This window comes from Drosophila elegans, unplaced genomic scaffold (genome assembly GCF_018152505.1).
Source record: "Drosophila elegans isolate 14027-0461.03 unplaced genomic scaffold, ASM1815250v1 contig_402, whole genome shotgun sequence".
NCBI lineage: Eukaryota > Metazoa > Arthropoda > Insecta > Diptera > Drosophilidae > Drosophila > Drosophila elegans.
In genome coordinates, this window is record NW_024545789.1 from 122,120 (window position 1) to 145,203 (window position 23,084).

Here is a 23,084-nt window from a genome sequence, read left to right on the forward strand (position 1 = left end):
CTTCAAGGAGGGTCGAACACGTGTTAATGACTTGGAGCACTCCGGACGACGAATAAGTGCACAAAAGTCGTCGGTTAAACTGTTAAGCCCTTACTGATTTGATCGGCATATCAGTAGGATCTGTGAAAACCATTTTGAAAGGCCATTTGGGCATACGAAAAGTCAAGTGATCAATTTCTTGCAAAAAGTCGTCGCGTTGATGTGTGTTAAAAAATGCTTTCTGACTATCAGGACAAGCTCAAATGCAAGTTTACGGGAGATAAGACTTGGATTTATGCTTACGATCCCGAAAAAAACGACCAATCAAGCGAGTATCGTGCTAAAGGCGGGGCCAGACCGAAAAGAGCACTTCAAGATCAAAACACATTTGGTAAACACAAGCGTACACAGTTGTATAACTTAGAGTATAGCCACAAGCGCAGAAATTATAAAAACAATAATTCAGCGCTTGAAAAACCATCCAGCCAATATTTTTTGGCATGCCCTGAATAGAGTCCGCGCCGAACTTGCAATTTTTCTGCTAACGATCGTGGGAAACCTACAACATTAACATTCCACCAACAATGATAATAGCCAAATTGCATCAGCCAATTATAACAAAGAATAGGCAACTGGAACAGCGATATCAGCGACAGGGACCAATAATAGTGAACGTCAGCAGAAGCAGCAACAGCATCAGAGACGGTGACAGCGATGGAGCGACGCGTAGTTATAAATTTTAGTTGTTTGTCATTAAGAAAATTAGTGTAACAAAGCTCAATATAATAAAGTTTAGTTTTTGTAACACAAAATTCTTAACTAAACTTTAGCTTATATATGAGGCAGAACTAAGCACAAGTGGTTATGAGTGGCTTATAGGCGTATTTTATTTTTAATAGTACTGGAATTATTCTAAAGGATTTGCACAGGGTGGCGTAACTTGAGCCGTTTGTATCACCACCAGTCAATACACCCGTTACTCGTAGAGTATAAGGGTGTATTTTTTCGTTAAAAAGTGTGTAGCACATTAATTCGATCACAGTCAAAAGACAAGTCGATCTAGCCATGTCCGTCTGTCTGCCCGTCGTTATAAACGTCGAGATCTCGCAAGCTATAAAAGTTAGAGACTTGGGATTTAACATGCAGATTATAGAATTCATACGCAGCGCAACTTTATTTCAAACCGGACCAACGCCCACAACTCGTGAAATCACTTTGAGACATGTTAGGACTTAGTATTAGGCTCTGTGTGTGTGTTTCGACAAAAGGTGGACACGAACAATTTTAAAATCAAGCTATAAATTTAAAAGTTTTAACAATTATGTTTTGTTATGACGTTAGTGCATATTTGAAAAATGGAGTTCGAGCATAGCAGCGAAGAGCACACACAGTCAACATTTTATAAAAATTCTGATCAAATTTGGGTCTTTTTTGAGTCCTCTTTCCGATCAAAATAGGCATAAATGCGCTTGTTTTCTGATCATCAAGGTTGCTTTGTTCGGGAGAAATTAATATGTTAGCCGGGAGAGTTTCAGAAGAGTCTTATACGGTTAATTATTCTGAAAAAACGCGACTTGTTTTGGAGTCATGCTTTACTCGATTTTGAATGTTTTTCGAGAAATTTTTATAGTTGTAAGCGACTCTTCATGAAGTCATTGCCTTTCAATTGCAGGTACATAATTCGGAGCGAGCCGGATCGGTTGACTTTATCATAAGCTCCCGAAGGAACAATCAGAAAAATTAATGAAAAATATTATAACTTTGCAGATGTTTATTTTTTTTTTTAGTTCGACAAGCCGAAGCTTATATACCATTGCAGCTATTGCAAAATTTAAATATTCTTGAAAACAGTTTAATTTCGGTTTGTATGCGTACATGTCTAACAATATTTAAGCTATGGTAATTTTCAGTTTAATTATTCGATCGTTCCTTTATGACAGCATTTTCCAATTTGAATTAAATTAAAATATTAAATCTGAACTATCAAATTAATATTTCTAAAAGAATTTTCAAAATAAAATTCAAAAATAGAGAAGTTATATTCTGATTGTTTCCAAGGGAGTTATATGATTTAGTCGTCGAACTTAAATAAAGTTTGAAGCGACATTCTGGTATATTTAGACTGTAGTATTGAACTAAAAAAAATGTTATAACAGCAGTTCCTAAGGGAGCTATATTATATAGTCTCCCGATCCGGCTAGTTCCGACTACCTGCAACAGGAAGATAACTTTTGGGAAAGTTTCATGCAGATAGCTTTTATTCTGTCTTCAGACTAACATATTAAAACACATTTTTTTCGGCAAAATTCCATTTTATTTATCATCATAGTCCTCTTTCAAAACGATAAAATCAATCCAACGCTTTTTCAATCTTTCTATACTGCTTTTATAGAACGATTTGTCGAGGCCCTTAAAATGCGTCAGTTTCGGCGATTACTTCCTTATTCGAGTCAAATTCTTACCACGGATTATATTTACGAGTTCTGCGAAGAGCGAGGAGTCGCTGGGGCCAGATCTGGAGAATACGATGGGTGCGGCAGCAATTCGTGACCCAATTCATGTATTTTTGCCATCGTTTTCATCGAGCAATCGCGGCACCCATTTCGAAAAAAGCTTTTTCATCAACAAATGTTCGTGTATTGTGCTGATATCCCTCACTTGTGCTTTACGGTTGTCTATAATGTTTATCCTATCATTTTTCTAAATTTTCTGGTGTAACTGCCTCATTTGGCCGTCCAACGCGCTCAGCATTATCGGTGCAAGTACGACCTCTTTTAAGCTCAGAATACGAACAACAAATGGTTGATTTTGTTGGTGCAGAGTCTGAATAATACTCTTCAAGCCATTTATGACATTGAACAGTATTTTTTTCACCAAATTTTCAATTTTTTGAATTCCGCAAAATTAGAGTCACTTACAGCACTGTAACTTGTAAACTATTGCTTGGATTGTTATGATATTTTGACAGTATGCCTAAAAAGGTTGTCTCTTTTGAATTGATTAAATACAAGTAGCGGAATCTAGGTAATTGAACGAAGTAATAAGCTTCGGCTTGCCGAAGTTTCTTTCCTATCTTGTCGAGTTATATTTGAATCGCATTTCGCTCTTTTTCGACCCAAAATAAAATAAATATTAAATTCTTCAATAATATAGTATTTAATTGATATGTAATTACTTCTTATTTAACGACATATAATATGTGAACTTAAATGATAATTTTGTAATTATTTTGTATTTAATATTATAATGAATTTCTGCCGCGCGGTGCGGCTGTCGCTACGGAAAGTAGAGCCGATACTTTTTTTATTAGTTGTGAAAGCCCTTACTATCAATCTCCCGCTTCACATTGAAGTCAAAACACAAACACCAGTGATTATTTTCCTTTGTGCCTTTATTCCCTAAGGTCAGCACGCGGTCGGGATGTCGACGACTGCCCACCGATAAATGAGAATTAGAGAGAGAAGTGATATGACAGCCGGACTGGCAACTGTTCGTAACTATCGCGAACTTTACAACGTTGTATCGTTATCCGAGTATTTAAAGCTCACTGAAAGGGTTTCCGTAGATCTGGTTACTTTCATTACAATATATAATATTTATAAAGTGCGTATATATTTATTCTAATATTTTACAACTAATATACAGTAGACTATTTTTAAAAACATGTAAACATGTTTTAGAAATTATTTCACATAAATAGTACGTTCTGTACGTTAGAAAATTATAAGAACATTAAATAAATTATTAAACCGCTTCATTTTGACCCACGTTGTTTTGCGCCCACAAAAAACTTTTGCAGAAGTTCATGTCCTTCTCATTACAAATGAATTTTGAGTACCTAAGATAAGAACAAAAAATATATATTTATAAGTTATATTATTATTTACATTTCCTATTACTATAATAATTACTTACTTTTAATAATTTTGACGAGGAAACACTTTTCGCCGCTTAGCTTAGTGCTAGTCCCCTTCCAGCTTTAAGATGAAGGCAATTCGTCTGTAAATATCCTTCGAATGGCTGCCCTTATAAATTGTTTTAGTTCTTCACCGACTGTTGTGACTATACATTTTTTCTGACAATTCATGTTATTAATAAACAAATTAAAATAGGGTCCAATATATATATTACTTACAAATTCCTTCTTAATCTTTTGTAGCTTTAAAATTTCCGCCTTGAAAGATCTATTTTCATTCTGTGAACTTGTGGTGTTTTTAATTAATTAATTAATTAATTATTATACACGCCACACAAGGATGGTCTTTGTTTTCGTATATGCGTAGGAGTTTTCAAAGATCCCAAACATTCGGGTATTAAGTGCAGGGCAGGTAAAAGCTTGTCAGTAGTGTAGTGTTGTTATAGGAGGCGTCCGTGTTAATCACGAACAATAATCCACAGGTTCGCTAGGTGCCGTCTGCGGAGACGTCGTCGACCCAATAGTGTAGCAAGCCGTCTAGCCAGGCGGTTCATGTGGTCCACAAGCGATCTCTGTATCGATTTGAGCAGCTAACCGTCGGCACTCCCGTGTCCTGAAACCACACACGATTTTCGACACGCGGTCGATTTGTCCTTTCCAACAAAGGCGTCGGTCCAATGCTCACCTAGGTAGGTAACCTTGTCTTTAAACTTATGCCCATTCCCATGACGGTAAAGGCTACGCGAACGGCCAGGGCGGAGAGTAAATGTGACGTGCTGCGTTTTGTCGACGTTCAGTGCAATGTTCCACTCAGAAGCCGCAAACTCGAGATTATGTAAAAGCGCCTGGACACGCCGGGAGGCAGGCGATGGGGTACTACAAACTGCAAGAAATACAGTGTCATCTGCATAGGTGGCCAGAAGTGTACCGCGTGCAACTGGGTTTTGAAAATCCGACGTATAAACTGTATACAGGACCGGACCCAGAACGCTTCCTTGCGGGACCCCAGCACGAATTGGGCGTAGTCCAGAACGATGCCCATGGATATCGACAGCAAACTCCTTTTTATCCAAGAATGACACGATTAGCTTCCATATTCCGTCAGGGAAAAGTGGAATTAGTTTGTAAAGGAGACCTTCGTGCCAAACCCTGTTCCAGGCCTTTCGAACATCAAGAAAGTCTGCTGAGCAGTATTTGCGATCTTCCAAAGCACCCAGTACATGATTTACTACTCAGTGCACTTGCTCAACAGAACAATGACGACTTCGAAAGCCAAACTGGTGGTCTGAAAGGGCTTCATCAAACGCAGCTATTGCTAAGAGCCTAGCATGATCCGCATGATCTCAGAACAAGATCGTCCTTTCCTCTTTTTTGGTACCATTGTGACTAGAACACGCTTCCAAGGGGCTGGAAAATGATCAAGGTCTAGGGAGGCATTAATGAGTTGGCAGAGCTGCGAAATGACTGAGCTAGGCAGAGCCTCTGCTACCTTTCCGTCAATCGCGTCTATGCCAAGAGCCATTGTGGAAACTATGATCACGAACCTCATCCTCGCCTACTGGACGCTTATCAACAGAAGGGCTAAAAGAGAGTTCTGACACAGCAGCCTTCCACCTTGCTTTGCCGATGGTATGCCTCGTCCTCTCCAGACGCGGCGGAGTGCATGACCTTTTCTGGCCAAGGCAGCAATTTCTGGCTTCGAAGTATACCAAGATGGAGCAGGAATAGGAACACTTTCAGCAGCTTGGTGGATCTGGTCAACTAAGAACTCAGCAGAGAAATCAACTTCGTCCACGTTAGCAAGAGAGGGATGGTCCTGAGTCAGGACAGAAAGTAGGGCACCGAAACTTCAAATATCCGAACCACGAGGCAGAAGCCTGGTTTTGGTAACGACCGTATGACAGCAACGCAGAAACAATAGACATCAGAGTGTTTTCCCGAGTGCACAAACGCCTGCATCCCCAGAAATTGTGATGGGCATTCTGCGAATGCGATTACCCACAGAGGCAAATCGGTGCAGATATTCATGAGCTGACCAAGAATGACGGTGACCAGGAGGGCAGTACAAAGCACCGAACGAAATTCTGCCAAACCCAGTTACCAAATAGTCTAAGGAGCACTGTGACAATGTTTAACACTTTTAACAGAGATTGCATTAAGTGATGTTCTGGCTAAGATCTATATCTTAACGAATAATTGGTCCTAGCCAAAGTGTTGGACTCTGGTGCGAACATAAGTCGATGTTTTTACATCTGACTTTTTTGTGTACACCGTCCACCCACTATGCCCCTTAGTTTCTAAAATATACGACTTTGCCGGTGCATCCATGACGAAAAATTTTATAATTATCTTAAAAAAATTATTAGAAAAAATTAAGCCCTTCTGTGAAATAATATTAAATTCTGAAATAAATTCTTGAAAGAAATCATGACACAATTTGGCTTTGACCTTCCTTTTTATACGCCAATGAGGAAAACATATTTGGTGTCTGCAACACTAACACTTTTAAGTAAAAGGTGGCCATCAATACCCAAATCTAAAATCTAAATTTGAAAATATTCAGTTCTTAATAATTAAGAAAACAGTCAATCCGTAGTGTATTTTTGTACCCTCCCCAACTATTCTCTGAGTTACTGTTGCAGGAGTCTTTAATATGGTCCTTGCATCTTTTGGAATTTAAATATTACATTTCCGCAATAGTAAGAGCAGTGAATTAATTGCTACAAAGCTTATTCCACATTGAGTTGCTCACTCCTCCCACAAACTAATTTCTTGATATTCACTTTCACTATCACTGGAATCATTTACAAATGTGTCCAATGAGTTTCCGATATGAAAATCAAATCCGTTTTTTTTCTCCAAACAGCTCTGCATCTTTCGCGGCCGTGTGCTCTTGAGCTTTTGTCTTCGCAAATACAAAATTGCCCTTAACCACTTAGCTTACAATAAGTTTTTTTTTGCCAATCTCGTCAATTGTTTTGCTGACACTGTGTTATATGTCTTAAACTTATTTGTTTTACACTTACATTCTTAGCACTTTACTCCTTGTTTTCTCTCTGCTGTGTACTTTCGGAATGAAACCAAAGAAAAAATGCAGCAATTTAGAGCGGGAGCTTAAAATTTATAAGAAGAAGTACCGTTTGAAAATAGTTAACGAGATAAGAAGTTGATTCGCGTCTACCTGTTCATTAATTTAGTAAAGCAAAGCAACACCCCGATAATAACATTTCAATCCCCAAGATAGATTTGCGGTTGCCTTACATGTTGTATACCCTTGCAATGGGTACTATAATTTTAGTCAGAAGTTTGCAACGCAGTGAAGGTGGCATTGCCGACCCTATAAAGTATATAAGTTAGTTAACTAAGTTAATCAGGCGACGACAATGACCGATCGTCCGACAGCTTGCTCCGGCCAAATTGCTGACACAGCGTCTGGCCGGAAGCCCGTGCATAGCCGGCAAGCACTAACCATTGGAGTGGCCGCTATGAGTTTCATTTATGTTAGCTTTAAGTTCAGTTCAGATTTGATATCCAAAGAATAAAGAGCTACTGCTCGTGTAAAATCAACTCCGATAATCTGTCGTTAAAACTTAATTATTGAATAACTGTCTGAGTCCCTAGGCCAATAGGTAAAGAAGGGCAGTCACTTTTCCAACGTAAACTTCCTAATTCCTAATACCGACGAAAGCAGTCGCAAAATACTGCTGATCGTTAGGAATAGCTCCATAACTCGGGCACATCAGATACATCCCAACACTTTGTCACGTTACAACACTAGACTACAGCGGAGACTTCGGGAGCAACAAATTCAGGAAATGGCAGAGGAGAGACTTATTACATATAGGACCAGTTCCCAAAATTCGTCTAGCAGAATCTTTCAGACAGTCGCAGCGAAATATTGCTGCTCGAGCTGAACTTTCTCCTGATGAAAGGGAGGATCAACGGGAACTACAGCGCCGGAGGAGGCGAAACACTGCGAGGGAACAATATCTACAAAACATTAAGGAGGGACCAAGTGAAAGATGTTCATGCTGTGGAGGAACATAGTTTTCATCCCAGGTAAGTGGTTTGAAAAAAATTTTTATAGCTTCTAAGTTCCCCAACATGTACATAGAGTAGGAAATTTCAGAGTCCGTCCGGCAAATATATATTTTGCAGTACATGTCGTCAAGCCCTTTCCAAAGGTAGACTACCATTTCTTTGTCTCGCCAATGGTTTAGACTTTCCAGAAATTTCAGAATGCCTCAAGAACTTAACACGTCTTGAAGAGCACCTTATTTCTCCCCGAATTCCTTTCATGCGCATTATCTCCCTAGGATATGAAGGGCAATGTTGAATTAGAGGAGCAGTGGTAAATGTTCCTATTTCTGTGCCAGACACTGTAAGTGTGCTTCCCCGCTCCTTTGACTCCACTCATGTAATCCAAATTCACCTTAAAAGGAAACTTAAATACTCTCATAATTTTATGACGGAAACTATTCGGAAGCACAATATACAGAAAGCACAATATAGCTTTCAACGGTGACTGGCTTAATCAAGAATGAGATAGGGCAGAATTACCTTTTATCGCAGATGAATCTGACCGAGAAGCAGTTAAAGAGATTTTACGACAACAGTTGTAATCCCAACAAGTCCTCCAACAAGAAGAAGACTTAAATCCTGGCGGTCATGAAAATATATTAGAAAACAACAATACTGAGCTTTAAAGTATTGCAATGACCCCTGAACATTGCCGCCATCCAACATATCTGACCCTAGATGTAGATGTGGAAGAACTATCATTCTCAACTATATATTGCGGTGTAATTTTTAAGGAAAATGTGACCTATGCAAAAAAAAACTAGATCACAGATTCGTTTCTACGATCGTCGCTGTGCTTAGGTACCTAAAGTCCTTTATATTTATTCGTTCAATACCAGCGCCAAAAGCACAGTTCTTCCTGTTTAAGAGAACTGCGGGGCCAGGAATTCTGTCGCTTCAATATGCCGTGCCCTCCAATGTCTGAAACTCTGGTTTTATCCATTGGAAGAAAATGGAACCAATGTTGAACATTATAAACAATTGTTAAAAAAAATGAAGGAGCTTTTAAATTCTAGTTCCGATGTAGGAGCAGCCGCATTTAATAATTTTGAACTTTTCCTGGCCCACCTTGAGATTACATTTGAAGAATATAAGTTCGCCATTCAGTCCAGCCTTAAAAGGCCTCAGTTATTTTTTCGGCGCAATTTTGGGATTACATAGGGCAAAAATGGATATTCAATTTATCCTAGACGAGTTCGACTGTTGCAGCTATATAGTTAACTACATTAACATATCCAACCGTGGCGTATCGCAACTCCCTCACGAAGCAATGACCGAAATAAGCCATGAAAATACTTCTGTTAAAAGAAAATTGCAGCATCTCGGGAGCAAAGTCATAAACGCTACGGAGATATCTGCCCAAGAAGCAGCTTACAACATTTTGGGGTTACACATTTTAGAGGCTAGCGAATGAAATATTTGTATTGACACTTGCCATCCAGATAAAAGAGTGCGGATAGTACGATCTAATAAGGAACTAGCTCAGCTTCCTGACAACTCAACTGCTATCTTTAAGAAAAACTTAGTTGATCGGTACGTATTATAGTCAAAGTGTCTTGCATTATTTGCGGCTTGGTATAAATTCGGCAAGTCAAACGCGCGATCAGAAAGGTCCAACGAAAATTATGATGAATGGATCGACTTGGAACTAGACGATGAAAACGTCATTGGTGAACAAAGTTACCTACTTTAAGATGGGACTGGTAGTGTGAAAAGACGAAAGCATGCATTAATTTTTAGATGAGATCGTTTCACTATAAACTCTTCCCCATCTGATTGTTTTAGAGAGCATGTAATGCTTTTCTTCCCGTGGAGCAGTGAGGATAGGGATTTTAATGAAAGAACATTCGGAAATTATTTTGAAATAATCAAGGCAAACAAAGAGCAATATGATGTTTTTGATTATATGGAATTTGTCCGCGCCAAGGAGGGGCCACTGTCCGAATTATTCGTTAACAGTCGAGAGCAGTTATGTCCAGATGAACTCTCATCTCGCTCTCGGTCTGTTAACAGTCTCCACCCCCGCTCTCCTAGCATTAGATTTAAGTAGAGTAAGGAGTTCTAAGTTCGAAGCCACAAAGTGAAGTCGTGCAAGTAAAGTGAAATAAATCATATGAAATAAAAATCACCAGCATCCTCCAAGGGCAGAAATCCGCCAACCCCCCCAACTTTTCAGAATTGGAGAAAGTTCTTCAAGATTTGCAAAATTTTGATAGAGAAGCCGAACGTTGGACAAAACGTAAATATACTCCAAGATGAAGTTGAAGTAAATAGCTCAGAGGAACCAGAGGTGAACTCCAACTTATTAGACTCCCTCCTTTGGTATCTAGTGACACCCTTTGCTCCTTTACTAGGTCGCTATACTTTAAGCTACGGCAGTATTATGCCCATGTAATTCATAATGATGCAGCAAAAAAAATATTTCTTGAATATGTTGGTGGAGGTGCTGGGCGGGCAAATAAGCTTCCTGGGGCAACTGATTCTGCAAAGGTTTTACTTTGTGCTCCTACTGGAAAAGCTGCTTTTGGAGTTGGAGGTCTTCTTCGCTACAGGTTAATCAACCATCAGGTCCCTTAAGACCCTAAACACTATGCATTGTAAGTTAATAGACACTGAACTAATTATTATAGACGAAATTTACATGGTTGGATCGAAAATAATTGGGTTTTTAGATCAAAGACTTCGTTAACTTTTTAGAACTCAAGATTTAATTTTTGGGGGTAAATCAATTATAGTGTTTGGGGATCTGAAGCGGCGCAGCCCAGTTGAAGATCGTTGGATATTCCAAGGAAATGGTAATAGTCCCTACAATTGCAACAACTATTGCCGGAGATAACCTTTGGAATAATTTTATGTTTTTTGAGCTTACAGAAATTGAATATCATGTCCGAGGCAAACATGACAGACGCAGATGTAGAGCTTCTTAGGCAAAGAGTTTTGTTTAACCTACCGAGATCCCCGATGACGCAGCTCATTAATTCTGCTCTTATGATGAGTTTGCCCAGTATAACACCTTAAAGCTTGCCCAAATTCAGACTGAAGAGTTCTTTTCAACTGCCATAGATACTGTTAAATCAGCAAATATGACAGAAAGGAATAGAGGCAGAACATTAAGAATGGCCCAAAATATGAATCCTCTGAAGCCCAGGGAACAGTAAATAATCTTCAGCTCAAGATAAGAACTAAATACATGGTTACCGTCAGTGCTCATCACGAAGATATTGTTAACGACAAAATTATCTGCTCCGCAAACTTTTTATGTTTCGTTGAAACCTGGACTCTTCCACATTAAGAGTTATGCATAAGGGATTTCGACATTATAAGAAGAATAAATAACAATCGTTTGAACGGTATTGGGAAAAACGGAATACTCATCTTTGCTAAGCAGAGTATTTCGCAAAATTGGTAATATTAGGAGATATTGATATTTGCAGATCCTCAAAGTGCGATTCTCTGGATATAACCTTTTGGAGTCAACAGCTCTCCAAAAAAGCACCTTAAGCAAATCGATTGGATTTTTACTGATGCTCGAAAACCGGAAGCTTTCGCCTTAACTTATGAGACCCCATATAGTCATCATGACGGAATTTTCCTTAGGTATAAATTGTAAAAAAGTATAGGTAAGCACTAAATTGTAAAAATATTAAATACTTTTTAAATAAATAAATTATAATAATAATAAATTGTAAAAATATAATTTTATATTCTTATTGTACATATTTATCTATATTTTTAAAACGTTTAATAATAAATTATACATATTTAAAGGTTGCAGTTTTTCAAAAATAAAGTATTGTCGCCAAAAACAACATAGAAAATAATAAGCTAATATTGTTTCCACCTCGTGGATTGAGACCTTGTCGTGGTGTGGAGCTTAGTACGTGAATTTCGAAATATATATCACTGAAACTACAAGCAATCCTCTAAAATTAAATAATATTGTTATCTACATGTTTATATGATAAAATATTGTCGTTTTACACTATTGTAGAAGGAAATTTTAAGTTTTATTAAAATTTTATTAATATGGCTGTCATAATAATTTTCTTCCAAAATAAATATACAGAATAATTGTTATGACTGCAAAGGGTATATAAACTACGGCTAGCCGAAGTTTGCTTCTTTTCTTGTTTATTATTATATCAAGAATTATATTTTGCGAACATTTACGCCATTTTCGAGTTATTTTCAAGTCATTTTTTAATCATTTAAATGACTTGAAAAAGCTGATTATTGTAAAAGCGAATGCTTACTGGGCACATTCTAATAAATGCACGCACCTAATTTGTGTGAGTTATTTGCACGGGGAACTTGTGAATGTGTGTGCCGAAATTGCTGTCGATTTCACACACACTCACTGTTCGTGTGTGCTCTGCCGCTACTCTGCATAAGATAGTGTCGCTGTCGAGGGGGTGGGGTGCTGCTCGCTCTTTGCTTGTGTTATCAATGCACTTCGGCAAATGGCGCCAGCTATAACCCGATTGTTTCTGGGGAATATTTTTAATGAAATATGTTAGCTGAGTAACGGGTATATAATAGTCGGGTATTTTTTCTGTCATTAACATATGAATTTCACAAAGTGTCACTGTGTTGAAACAATTCTGTGTTTTTAGAAATTCGAATTAACTCTGAGACTCGTCGTACGTTGCAGGAATTTCTTCAATTTCAAGTGTGAGTACTGGTTTACACGTTGCTGGGGCACAGAAGATCAACCTTTTCAGAAAGCATCAAATTCATACAAAAGCTAGGTAATTGGGTGTCTATATACTGAAGACGTTGAAAGATCAGTTGTTAAATAGTGATGAAAATTTGAATCATTACGGAAGGCCGAAGCGTACATAACTACCTGTGAAGTCAAGGCAACCAGCCAAGTCAACTGCAAAGTCGAATCTTCATGATGCAATCCCACTTTTTGGTGGGTTCAAGTTTGAGATGTTAAAATAGAATGAGACGATCGCAGGGCATCTCTACCAACAAAAATTGATCCGTTTAAAGAATCCTTTCCTTATAAATATTTAAATAATCTTTAAACTAAAGAAAACTGTCTGGGTGTATATTCGTCCTCGACGCCCGATTGCTGCTAACGATATCCGGATTCATGTGGTGCCTCTTATTGAGAGCTGTATAGCGGCGACGTTAGACTAAACTACCACTGGTCTGGGCTCTCCTGGAAATCGACTCAAAAGCACCGTTTTACATTAACGAGCAGCTCTCTGTAAAAAAGAAGATGAAGAGACTTTAAACTCTTACAGCAGTATTTACTTAGCGTTCTCTTGCGCATGTAAAAGCGGCGGGTTGCGAAAACTACATCTGCATTCGGAGAAAGGACGATCTAAAACTACTATCTCGGCTCCACCGAATGAGCATAGCTTTTGCTCCAAAACATCTGGGATTCAAAAAATGTTTTATCTTGTATCTTTAAATTTACATTTATTCTCCCTTGTTCACTTGCTCAGTTTTTCAGTTCAGTTGCTTCCATGTTCACTTGCTCAGTTTTTCAGTTCAGTTGCTCAGAAGCTTTCTCAGTTACTTAATGTTCTTTATTCGCAAAATTGTTCTTTTTGCTGACTAGTTCTCTTTTCTCTTAATTTTTCTTTTGCTCATTTTTGCTCTCTTTAATTAATTTATTATATATTCCCAGAGCTGCTTACTTACTATTTTTAATTTAGTCTGATATACTAACATTCTTTTCTTTGACACAATATCATAATTTTACATTTATGTATAATTATTAATTTATTTTGTTATTATTTACTTATTTATTATTTTTGTATTGCTATTTAAAAATGCCAATTTAATAGAGTTGAGCTCGTATTGGTTTTTGCGTGCAAGTCGAAATGGCTAGTAATATAAAATAAGCCATTTCTTCAGCAACTGTCATACGTTTTACAACTGACGGATGGCGGTGATAGCTCACTTTATTAAGAAGGAATCTTGTGAAGCATTTATTGAAAGACATACCAGTAAAAATTACGTCCGCCAGCGTCGCTAAGCTAGTGGGAGCTCTAAACTTAGTTGTCAAAATGGGTTAACAAAAATGCATAAGAGAGTTAAAGCTAACGTGAAATATTTAAATAGCAGCGAAATTATTCTTTAAATATTAAAGAAAATGAATCTGTCAGATTTCAAGCTGGTTCAAGATGGACAAACTCGTTGGAACTCAAAATTTTACATTTTTGAGCGTCTTGTAAAATTGAAAGAGGCAAACATGGTTGCTGTGCCAATTTTTCGACTAGACTCGGTGTTGAAGAAGTGATACCAGTACTGAAACCGTTTTATCGGGTAACAGTTGCAAAAACTTCTAAAAGAAATATTACTATCTCAAGGGTCATCATTCTAAGCAATGTGGTACATTTAAAAATGGAAAAAAAATCTTCAGAGCGAAATGGCCCACCGTTTCAAGATTTGGAAGAAAATGAGCATAAACTGGATGACCAAGAGGTATGTTAAAATTCGAAGAGGAATTCCTCAACAGAATGCCTCTGGTGACATTTATCCTCAATTGTATAACATTGCATTACAGCAAATATGTTTGCTAGCAACGTCTGTTCCTTGCGAAATGTTTTTTTCTGAATCTGATGAAACAATTACAAAAAGGCGATCTCTGTTAAACAAAATAAGGTGGAAAGCCTTATGTTTCTTTACAAATTTTTATGTCAGTTTCTTAACTTAATCAAATAAAATATGTTTAGCAGGGACTGCAAATAAAGATTATTCATGTGTTCGTTTAATCAAAAAATCAACCACTTAAAATCGCCATACAAAAACAATTAAAAACGTCATATTGATTATCTTTGCCAATCTATCCATTTCTTTAAAGATTTCAAAATTTTTAATTTTATAATATTCTTTAAAAATAATAATTATATTTGAGCAAAAAAATAATTTTTAGAGATTTTAGTTGATTAAAAAAAATAAAACTCAAAAATAATCAATATATTTTTATTCTTTTCTATCAAAATAAAACTAATTTTGAAACTGCGCTTCTGTGTGCAGAGTTTGAACGATATTTATTCATAGACCTATAAAATGACCCTAGAGCTACCACCTAAGAAAAAAAAAATTATTATAATTTAACCTTGTAAAAGGCATTATAATGTTGTTCAGATGCTTGTAAGGTAGATTCGGATGATGACAGCTATTGCCCAAAACCAGTGAACCTGGAAACAAATAATGAAGTACTTGAAAAAAATGTTCTTTACCAATATTTATATGAGCTAGCCAAGGTGCACTGTGTTCTTAAGACTTAAGTTAGCGTTGAAATGACATTTTCTGCTTAGGCCCAAAATTTGAATGACCTTTTTTTATATGAAGTTTTTTGTTTTGGGAGCAAGTTTGGGAGCCTGAATACTAAGCCCTATTAGATGCAACCTTTCAAGTGCTTCCTTGGCTATGCTACTTTTTGTTAAGTTAAACAAAAATTAAAAATATATAAATTTAGGCAACTTTTTTTTTTTTGGTGGGCTAGAGTGTCTTTGTGAATTACGGCGGATTCATTCATAACTAAAGCAGCGATCTAAACTAATTTCAAGGATTGGCAATACTTTCGCCAATACCTTCCTAAACTACAAATTGTTAAACGTCCGTGAAATGTCACAGTAGCGTACGCAGAATTTGTTGGAGGAAGTCTTCGATATTATGAGAGCAAATATTTGATTGTTTCGATAGTATAGAAAAATATAGTGGTTGTTTTTTTTTTTGTTTTAGGATAATAAAACACAGCATATAAAAACCGAAGTGTTAATACCCTTTCAGACTTTGCCAAAATTGCTAAAGAGTATAACATTTTAACCGATTTCACCCCATTGTTTCTATGGGAGCTATAGGATATAAAGGTCCGATCGGCACCCTTACTCTTATTAAGGTAAGATTCATGCCAATAGCTTATATACTGGCGAAATATCCAGAAAAACATTTCACCCTATTGTTTCTATTGGAATGACAAAGTGTAGTGATGCGTTTACCACTATCGTTGACTACGGAAACAAAAACCTTAATTTTTTAGCACAAAGATTCAATATATCGATAATATTATTAGTGACCAACACATTTTGGGTTGCATCGAAAACACATCGTTTAAATAATAACTGGAAATTTTTGGCACGGCAAAAGCTAGCGGACCATCCCTTAAATAGATGGTGCTCTGCGCATCTAGGTTATCATTGCTGAAAAAAACTATATGGCAACGTAAAAACCCAGTTGTTTCATACATATATGAAAAATGTTGCTTGCGATTTGTTTCAGGTTTAGAGTTTGGATCCATTGTGTTGTAATCAACTCTGTGGCGACTGACGTTGAGTATCAATTACGAATGTTCTTTCCTCTTCAAAAAAAAGGAACTATTTGATTGCTCCTCTTATCTGAGCACCGCTTAGGTACGCGGATTTGACGAGAAGTTAGCTGTTGCCAAACAAGTCTGCCGAGAACTGTACGCTTAACAGCCGAACACAAGAAAGCCAAACAATACACAACACTAGAACGATCCATCAAAGTTGAAACCGGCCTTCTAGAACACATTTGCTGCATGAAGGGAGTCGCTGTGCACTGTGCGGCTGTCAATCGGACCAAGTATTACTTTCCGTTGCCCTCGACTTGGACACGTAATGACCGTGTCCTTAGAAACGGACATATGTATGTTTAAATTCGATTAATTAAGATATAAGGAACTTACTCTCGTAAAACTTCTTCTCCTTGTCGGCGTCTATTTTGCCGAGGGCACAGCGAAGGTTGCTACGCTCCTCCTCGTCTAGGTTGCATAAAAGCTCCATAGCCTTTTCCGTGGACAAGTGTGTGTTGAACTTAGAGTAGTTGCTAGAAGAAGTGGTGCAGGTGGCAGCGTTAGAGGAGCACGGAAGGTTCAACAGCTGGCTTCCCAATAACTGGCCATAGGGCCACGACTGTTTAATCGGTGAAGAATTGCACTGGCGCACTAGGTTCCAGAGCATGGTATGACAGTGCTGTCGCATTGTTGATTTACACCGGTTTTATTTATTGTCTATTATACAATTTTAATTTCACGCTGAATATTCTTCCTCGCGTTTTGGTATAATCAAGAAAATAAACTGCCCCACACACATGCACTCAAAATTGTTTACACTTCGTATACAAATTCGCTAAGCGTTTTGACGTACAAAATACAGTGTGACCGCGAATTCATTGATATAATAAACGTGCGTCAATTTAACGACGGTAGGTTAGCGACGAAATGGGAACGGTGAAGTTTGAAACAGGTTGTGGTCTTTGAAGATGTGGGGGGTTTGGCGGATTTCTGCCCGTGGCAGTGGTTAGTGGAAATGGCGACTCGCTGGGTTCTTTTTTTTTCAACTTTCATTTAATGGAATTTTTCACAACGTTAAACTTCACACTCTGGCTTCGTAATTAGAACTAACTAACTCTACTTAAATCTAATGTTAGGAGAGCGGGGGTGGAGACTTTTAACAGAACGAGGGCGAGATGAGAATTCATCTGGAATTCTGGAATTCATAACTGCTCTCGACTGTTAACGAATAATATCGACAGTGGCCCCTCCTTGGCGCGGAGGGTTCCTGTGTCGAGTACCACGATGGCCGTCGGGATGATTTGCACACTCCGATGCTGCAACAGAGACGCCACAGATGGAGTTGCAGTTGGCGCTTCGGCCTGGTCGGAATGACGGGAATGATTCCGCAGGCTGGGCGTTGGACCCCGAGAGCGTGAGCCGGAAACTGATGGACGTGACAAAGTTACCGAAGGTCGCACTGGAGAAATTGACTGGGGTCGTGAACTGGAAGACTCGCGCATATGGAGCAACGTGTGGTGGTCCTGCCCACATTTTTTGCACGTGTCTCCGCTGCGACATACTTCTTCGGAATGCTGATGCGCCAGGCAATAAGCGCAGTATTTGTTAATGATAACGGCGCGGAGACGCTCAGAAACCTGTTGCATTTCCGTAGCGGATGGATTCCCCGACAGACTCGGCAGCGGTAGGATCGAGTACCTCGGGAACGTCTGTCGTCCAGAGTTTGGGCGCTGCGAGGTCGTGGAGCCATGGTTTTAATGCTTTAATATAAAAAAAAATAAATGATAAGTTCATTTAGTGTCAATCGTGAACGAATTTTGGAGCATGAGGACAGAAGGAACTATTTTGGAAGTACTGAGGTTGCATTGGCCTCCATAGGAAGAAGTACTAGGTTATGGACGGGACGTTTAATAATTCCTCGAGCGGTACGGATTTCTACTATGCGAACTCTACTATCGGCCCCTGGAAAGACAGATACAACTCTGCCGAGCCGCCAGTCGTTTGATGGCATATTGTCTGCTTTGACGACCACCATATCATCGACTTGTAGATCCTTTGAAGGATTCTGCCACTTATTGCGCTTGTGCAGTTCTTTTAAATATTCCTCTTTCCATCGCGTACTGAACTGCTGATGCAGGGCCTTTAAATGTTGCCAGCGATTTATAATCGACTTAGCGTCGCCCTTAATTTTGGGCTCAGCTGGGGAAAGCAACGGACCCCCAATCAGAAAGTGGCCTGGCGTTAGCGCCAACAAATCAGAAGGATTTTCCGATATAGGAGACTGTGACCTGGAATTAAGGCACGCTTCAACTTTGGCAAGAAGGGTAGAGAGCTCTTCAAACGTGTACTTCCGACTTGACGTCGACTTGTAGAAAAGTGTTTTAAAGCTTTTCACTCCAGCCTCCCACAGTCCTCCCATATGTGGAGCTCCTGGTGGAATGAAACGCCACAAAAGTCCCTGATGGCTATAGGCATCAGTCACAGACTCCTTGATCGCTTGCATAAAATCACGCGAAAGTAGAGTCGCTGCCCCCACAAAGGTTTTGCCATTATCCGAATGAACCCGCTACGATTCGGGCAAATGCTGCGAGGAACTTCTCGGTTTTGAGATCGGAAGTAGGCTCTAAATGGATCGCCTTTGTGGAGAAGCACACAAACACGCAAACATATCCCTTGGTAATGAGGCATGCTCTGCCTGTATAGTTTTTTATTTCAAATGGGCCTGCATAATCAATGCCAGTATATGTAAACGGCCTGGAAAAGGAGACTCTATCGGTCGGAAGATCGCCCATTAATTGTGTCTGTAATCTCTTCTTGTAAATAGTGCACACCTTACAGAGTTTAGTACAGCTTTTACCAGATTCTTGAGTTTAGGAATCCAATACTTCGATCGAATGAGGCGTACCACTAGTTGGTTGCCGCCATGCAGGGAAATCTGGTGTGAAAATAGGACGAGCAGACGAGAGAGCCTACAGTTATATGGCAGTATAATAGGATGGCGCTCGTCATACTGAAGTGCTGTTGAGGCAGTAATGCGACCACATGCCCTTAACAGGCCGTGCTGGTCTAGGAATGGAAACAGGTTGGCTAACGGGCTGGACACTGGAATTGGACTCTTATTGTTTAGGAATTTAAGCTCTTGGGTATATTCCTCACGCTGAGCATATAGAATAAGGGCTCTTTCAGCTTCTCGGATTTCCGCCTTTGTAGGCCGGTCAGCTGGGCCCCTCGGCATCTTGCGGCAGCGTTGAATGAACCATAACACGTACGCAAGGACCCGCAGAGCCTTGTCCAACTTGGAGAATCGTTCCAGAAAATCGACGGATCGGGCCTTTGCGAAATTGACCTTCACAGCACGCTGCTCTAAGTCTGTAACTGGAGTCGCAAGCCCCTGTGTTGGCCACTTGCCTTTTGGCTGTTGTAACCAGTCCGGTCCTTCCCACCAGAGTTGGCTATGAACCAGATCCCGCAGCGAAACTCCTCGGCTGGCTAGGTCCGCGGAATTGTGCTCAGATCGCACATGCGCCCAATGCTCAGCGCTCGTCGCCTGAGTAATCTTGGTCACTCGGTTGGCTACAAACGTGGCCCAGAGGCATGCCGGTTTGTTCAACCATGCGAGGACGATGGTGGAATCAGTCCAGCAGAAAATGTCGGAATTGGAAAATGGCATATTCGGAAGGATAGCTGCGAATTTCTGACAACAACAATTGGAAGGGACACCGTTTTTACAGGTGCGACTCGGGTCTTGGCGGTAAGCAGATGTGTCATAATATTATGTCCTACTTCAACCCGCAAATATATTGCGGCCCCATATGCCTTCTGCGACGCATCACAAAACCCATGATGCTCGATCTTCGTCTCTGGCTGGAAACCAACCTACCTAGGAATACGGATTTGCTTGAGCTCGGAATAACTGCGCAAAAACTCTTGCCATCTTTGATTCATTTCTGTGGGGATATTTTCATCCCAGCCCAACTCTTGCAACCAAATTTCTTGCATAATGAACCGTAGATTCAATCGAAACTAGCGGTGGAACAAAATAGAACTCGTCCGAGGTCGCATTCCACCGAACACCAAGTGTTTTGGTAGTGCTTTCGGAATTGATATCGCGAAAGTCATCGTGGAGTAGGTGCTCGTTAGGGATATCTTCGAGTATGCTATTCTGATTAGCTGTCCACTTCCTCAACGGGAACCCGGCGAGGTTAAAAGCGTGGCAAAGCTCGCTGATAGCAAGTCGAGCCTCTTGTATGCAATTGGCCCCTGCCAGAACGTCGTCTACGTACATAAAATGCCGAATAATATTGCTTGCTTTAGGGAACTCCGTTTCTACGTCGTCTGCCAATTGTTGGAGTACGCGAAGTGCCAAAAACGGTGACGGTTTTTAGCTCGAAATCGCTTACTTGTCCTTCTTTATTCCGAAATAAAATTGTTTGGAACGGCGTGTGCTTGGGATCGACCCAGATTTGACGGTACATTTTTGTAATGTCTGCACTGAACACGTACTGGAAATAACGCCACTTCAAGATCTGAATGGTTAAATCAGATTGTAGGACTGGACCAGCATGAAGAATATCGTTCAAGCTCGTCCCATTTGCTGAAGGGCTAGAAGCATTGAATACCACGCGAAGTTTGGTGGTGGTGCTCTCGGGTTTGATCACAGCACGGTGTGGAAGATAATAGTTTGGAGTATCGTAAGACGGGGGAACTTCTCTCATGTGACCCAGATCCAAATACTCTTGAATGACTGAGTCATATTGCTCTTTTAGTGGAAAGTCTCTTTTTAAACGGTTTTCCTTCCTAAGAAGCTGAGCTAGGGCAATGGATCGCGAGTGCCCCAATTTGGAACCGAAATTTTCGGGTTCGCGAAACGGTAACGTTACCACGTATTTCCCGCTTGCGTCTCTAGTGGTGGTTTGGAGAAAATTGCTCTCGCAATAGGAATCGGATTCCTTTACCCTCTTTGTTGGTATATTCTCCACCTCCCAAAACTTCTTGAGAAGTTTTTCTAAGACCCTGTCACTCGTTTCGGTTATCTGGGTCGTGAAAGCTGCTACCCGCTTTTTTACTGATGCGTTGGACACTGGGCCGGTAAGCACCCAGCCGAAGATAGTTTCCTGTCCTATCAGAGAGCCGCAAATGTTGGTGCGCGTGCCGCTCAGCAACACGGACGATAAGATGTCGGCCCTGTGAACTCTCTAAAAATGTTGGATCTGCCAGGGGGATGGCCGGTAAATCAACCAGCGCATCTCGTGGAATTGGGTACGGCGGAAGCATTCCAGCCAGTTCTGGCAAAACGTAAGCTGTGGTTTCTAGCTGAAGGTCTGGCTTATTAGGGGCTCGAATAGAAAAATGGTAGAGCTTGGTCGCCTGAGCGGAAACGGTTTGATTTAAGCCCGAAACTTGGGCTTGGATAAGGCGGAATGGCAGCTTAATCAGATTGAACAGGCGTTCCGAAATAAACGTTGCCTCAGAACCCGAGTCTATTAGAGCACGAGCCCTGTAATTCGTTCCCAAGTGGCATATATCAATAATGGCCGTGCCTAGCAAAACCGCTCTAGCACCGGTTGCAAAATAGTTCTGCACACTGGGCGGATTTTCTAGACCGTTGGCGGCCGCTTGCACCGCTGGATTTTGAGGGCTTGCAGAGGAACTAATTGCGAAAGTTGACCCACGGGAAATGGGGTTGCCTTTATGCAACAGTGTATGATGCCGACCTCGGCATGTGAAACAGCTGTGAGCGCTAGTACAGTCACGTAGTTGGTGTCCTCTTGCGAAACAATTTAGGCAAAGCTGCTTTTTTTTGATGTAGATTGTTCGCGCATCCACAGACATCTGGAGAAAACGCTGGCATAGGCGCACTCTCTTTTGAGCACAGATCGCAATTCTTTGGTTTAGTCACCACCTTGGCTTCGAAGGAGTTGAGCTTCCTGGGAACGGGTTGACTTATAGCGTTAGAGTGATTGCTGTGGCTGGGTTTCATATCCTCAATCGCCTCTAGTGTTCGGTATCGTTCGCTAAGAAATGTGTTCATTTCATCCCAGGTCGGAATGTCGGACTTGGATGAAAGGGACTGCTCCCATAAGGAAAGGGTCAGTTTCGGCAATCTACTGGCGCACAGGAATACCAGGAGACAGTCCCAGTTCTCTGTGGAAATGTTAGAATGAGCCAGCGCTATCAAACACCCTTGGATTGTGCTCTGTAGGTCTTTCAGTGCCTGGCCAGATTCGGGATTTACGGAACCCAAATTAAAAAGCAGTTTGAGTTGGCTATTTACTAGCAGTCTCTTATTTTCGAAACGGTCTCGAAGTGCTTCCCAAGCTGAATCGAAACCCTCATTTGTAAGAGGGGATTTGGATACGAGTGCCTTAGCCTCGCCGCTACTTTTAGCGTTGAGATGGAAAAGTTTTTCGACCGCTGTCAACCTAGGATTATTGACATTAACTGCGGTAAACAGATCTCTAAATGTTGGCCATTTCAAATAGTCTCCTTCGAAAACCTCAGTATCGCATGGCGCCAGTCGGCCACCAGACGAAAACGGAATGGGCAGGGTATTGGAATTGGCGTTGGCCGTTTGAGTTTTCACTCGCTCAATTTGTTCACTGAGTTTCGCGGTACAGGATTCGTAAACTTCATAGCAGTGCTCATATTTGGCTTGGAGAAGTTCTAACATTGCATGCGCCTCCCCGCCCCCCGCAAGAATTGCGTCTGAGCACACTTCGAACTCGTTCTCTACCCTGTCCCATAATGCCTTGATTTGATCACGTCGAACTTGGCTCTGAAGCCCCTGAAACGTTTATTCTGGCTTCAAATGTGCTCAGACGGTCAGAGATC

General features: G+C 40.2%; 1 protein-coding gene, 1 long non-coding RNA gene and 1 pseudogene across 5 annotated transcripts in view; all 3 read right to left on the reverse strand.

Moving 5' to 3' along the window:
• The window catches only part of LOC108149200 (transmembrane protein 65), a 36,867-nt gene extending 19,771 nt beyond the window's left edge, over nucleotides 1–17,096 (reverse strand). For all 3 annotated transcript variants that reach the window (XM_017276626.2, XM_017276625.2, XM_017276630.1), the window contains exon 1: nucleotides 16,647–17,096. In XM_017276626.2, the coding sequence (XP_017132115.1) occupies nucleotides 16,647–16,941 (295 nt within the window). In that variant the 5' untranslated portion in view covers nucleotides 16,942–17,096. The remainder of the gene's footprint in view (nucleotides 1–16,646) is intronic.
• LOC121467446 lies at nucleotides 3,117–11,638 on the reverse strand. 2 transcript variants are annotated; one of them, XR_005977505.1, is made up of 4 exons: nucleotides 4,581–11,638; nucleotides 4,115–4,508; nucleotides 3,895–4,054; nucleotides 3,117–3,817 (listed from the first exon to the last, which is right to left on the reverse strand). It is a non-coding gene; the product is annotated as an uncharacterized LOC121467446 (long non-coding RNA). The 2 variants fall into 2 exon arrangements; XR_005977504.1 differs by having other exon boundaries at nucleotides 4,115–11,636.
• A 1,451-nt stretch (nucleotides 17,097–18,547) lies between the features above and the next one.
• Nucleotides 18,548–22,939, reverse strand: LOC121467448 (annotated as a pseudogene).
• Between the last annotated feature and the right edge of the window lie 145 nt (nucleotides 22,940–23,084).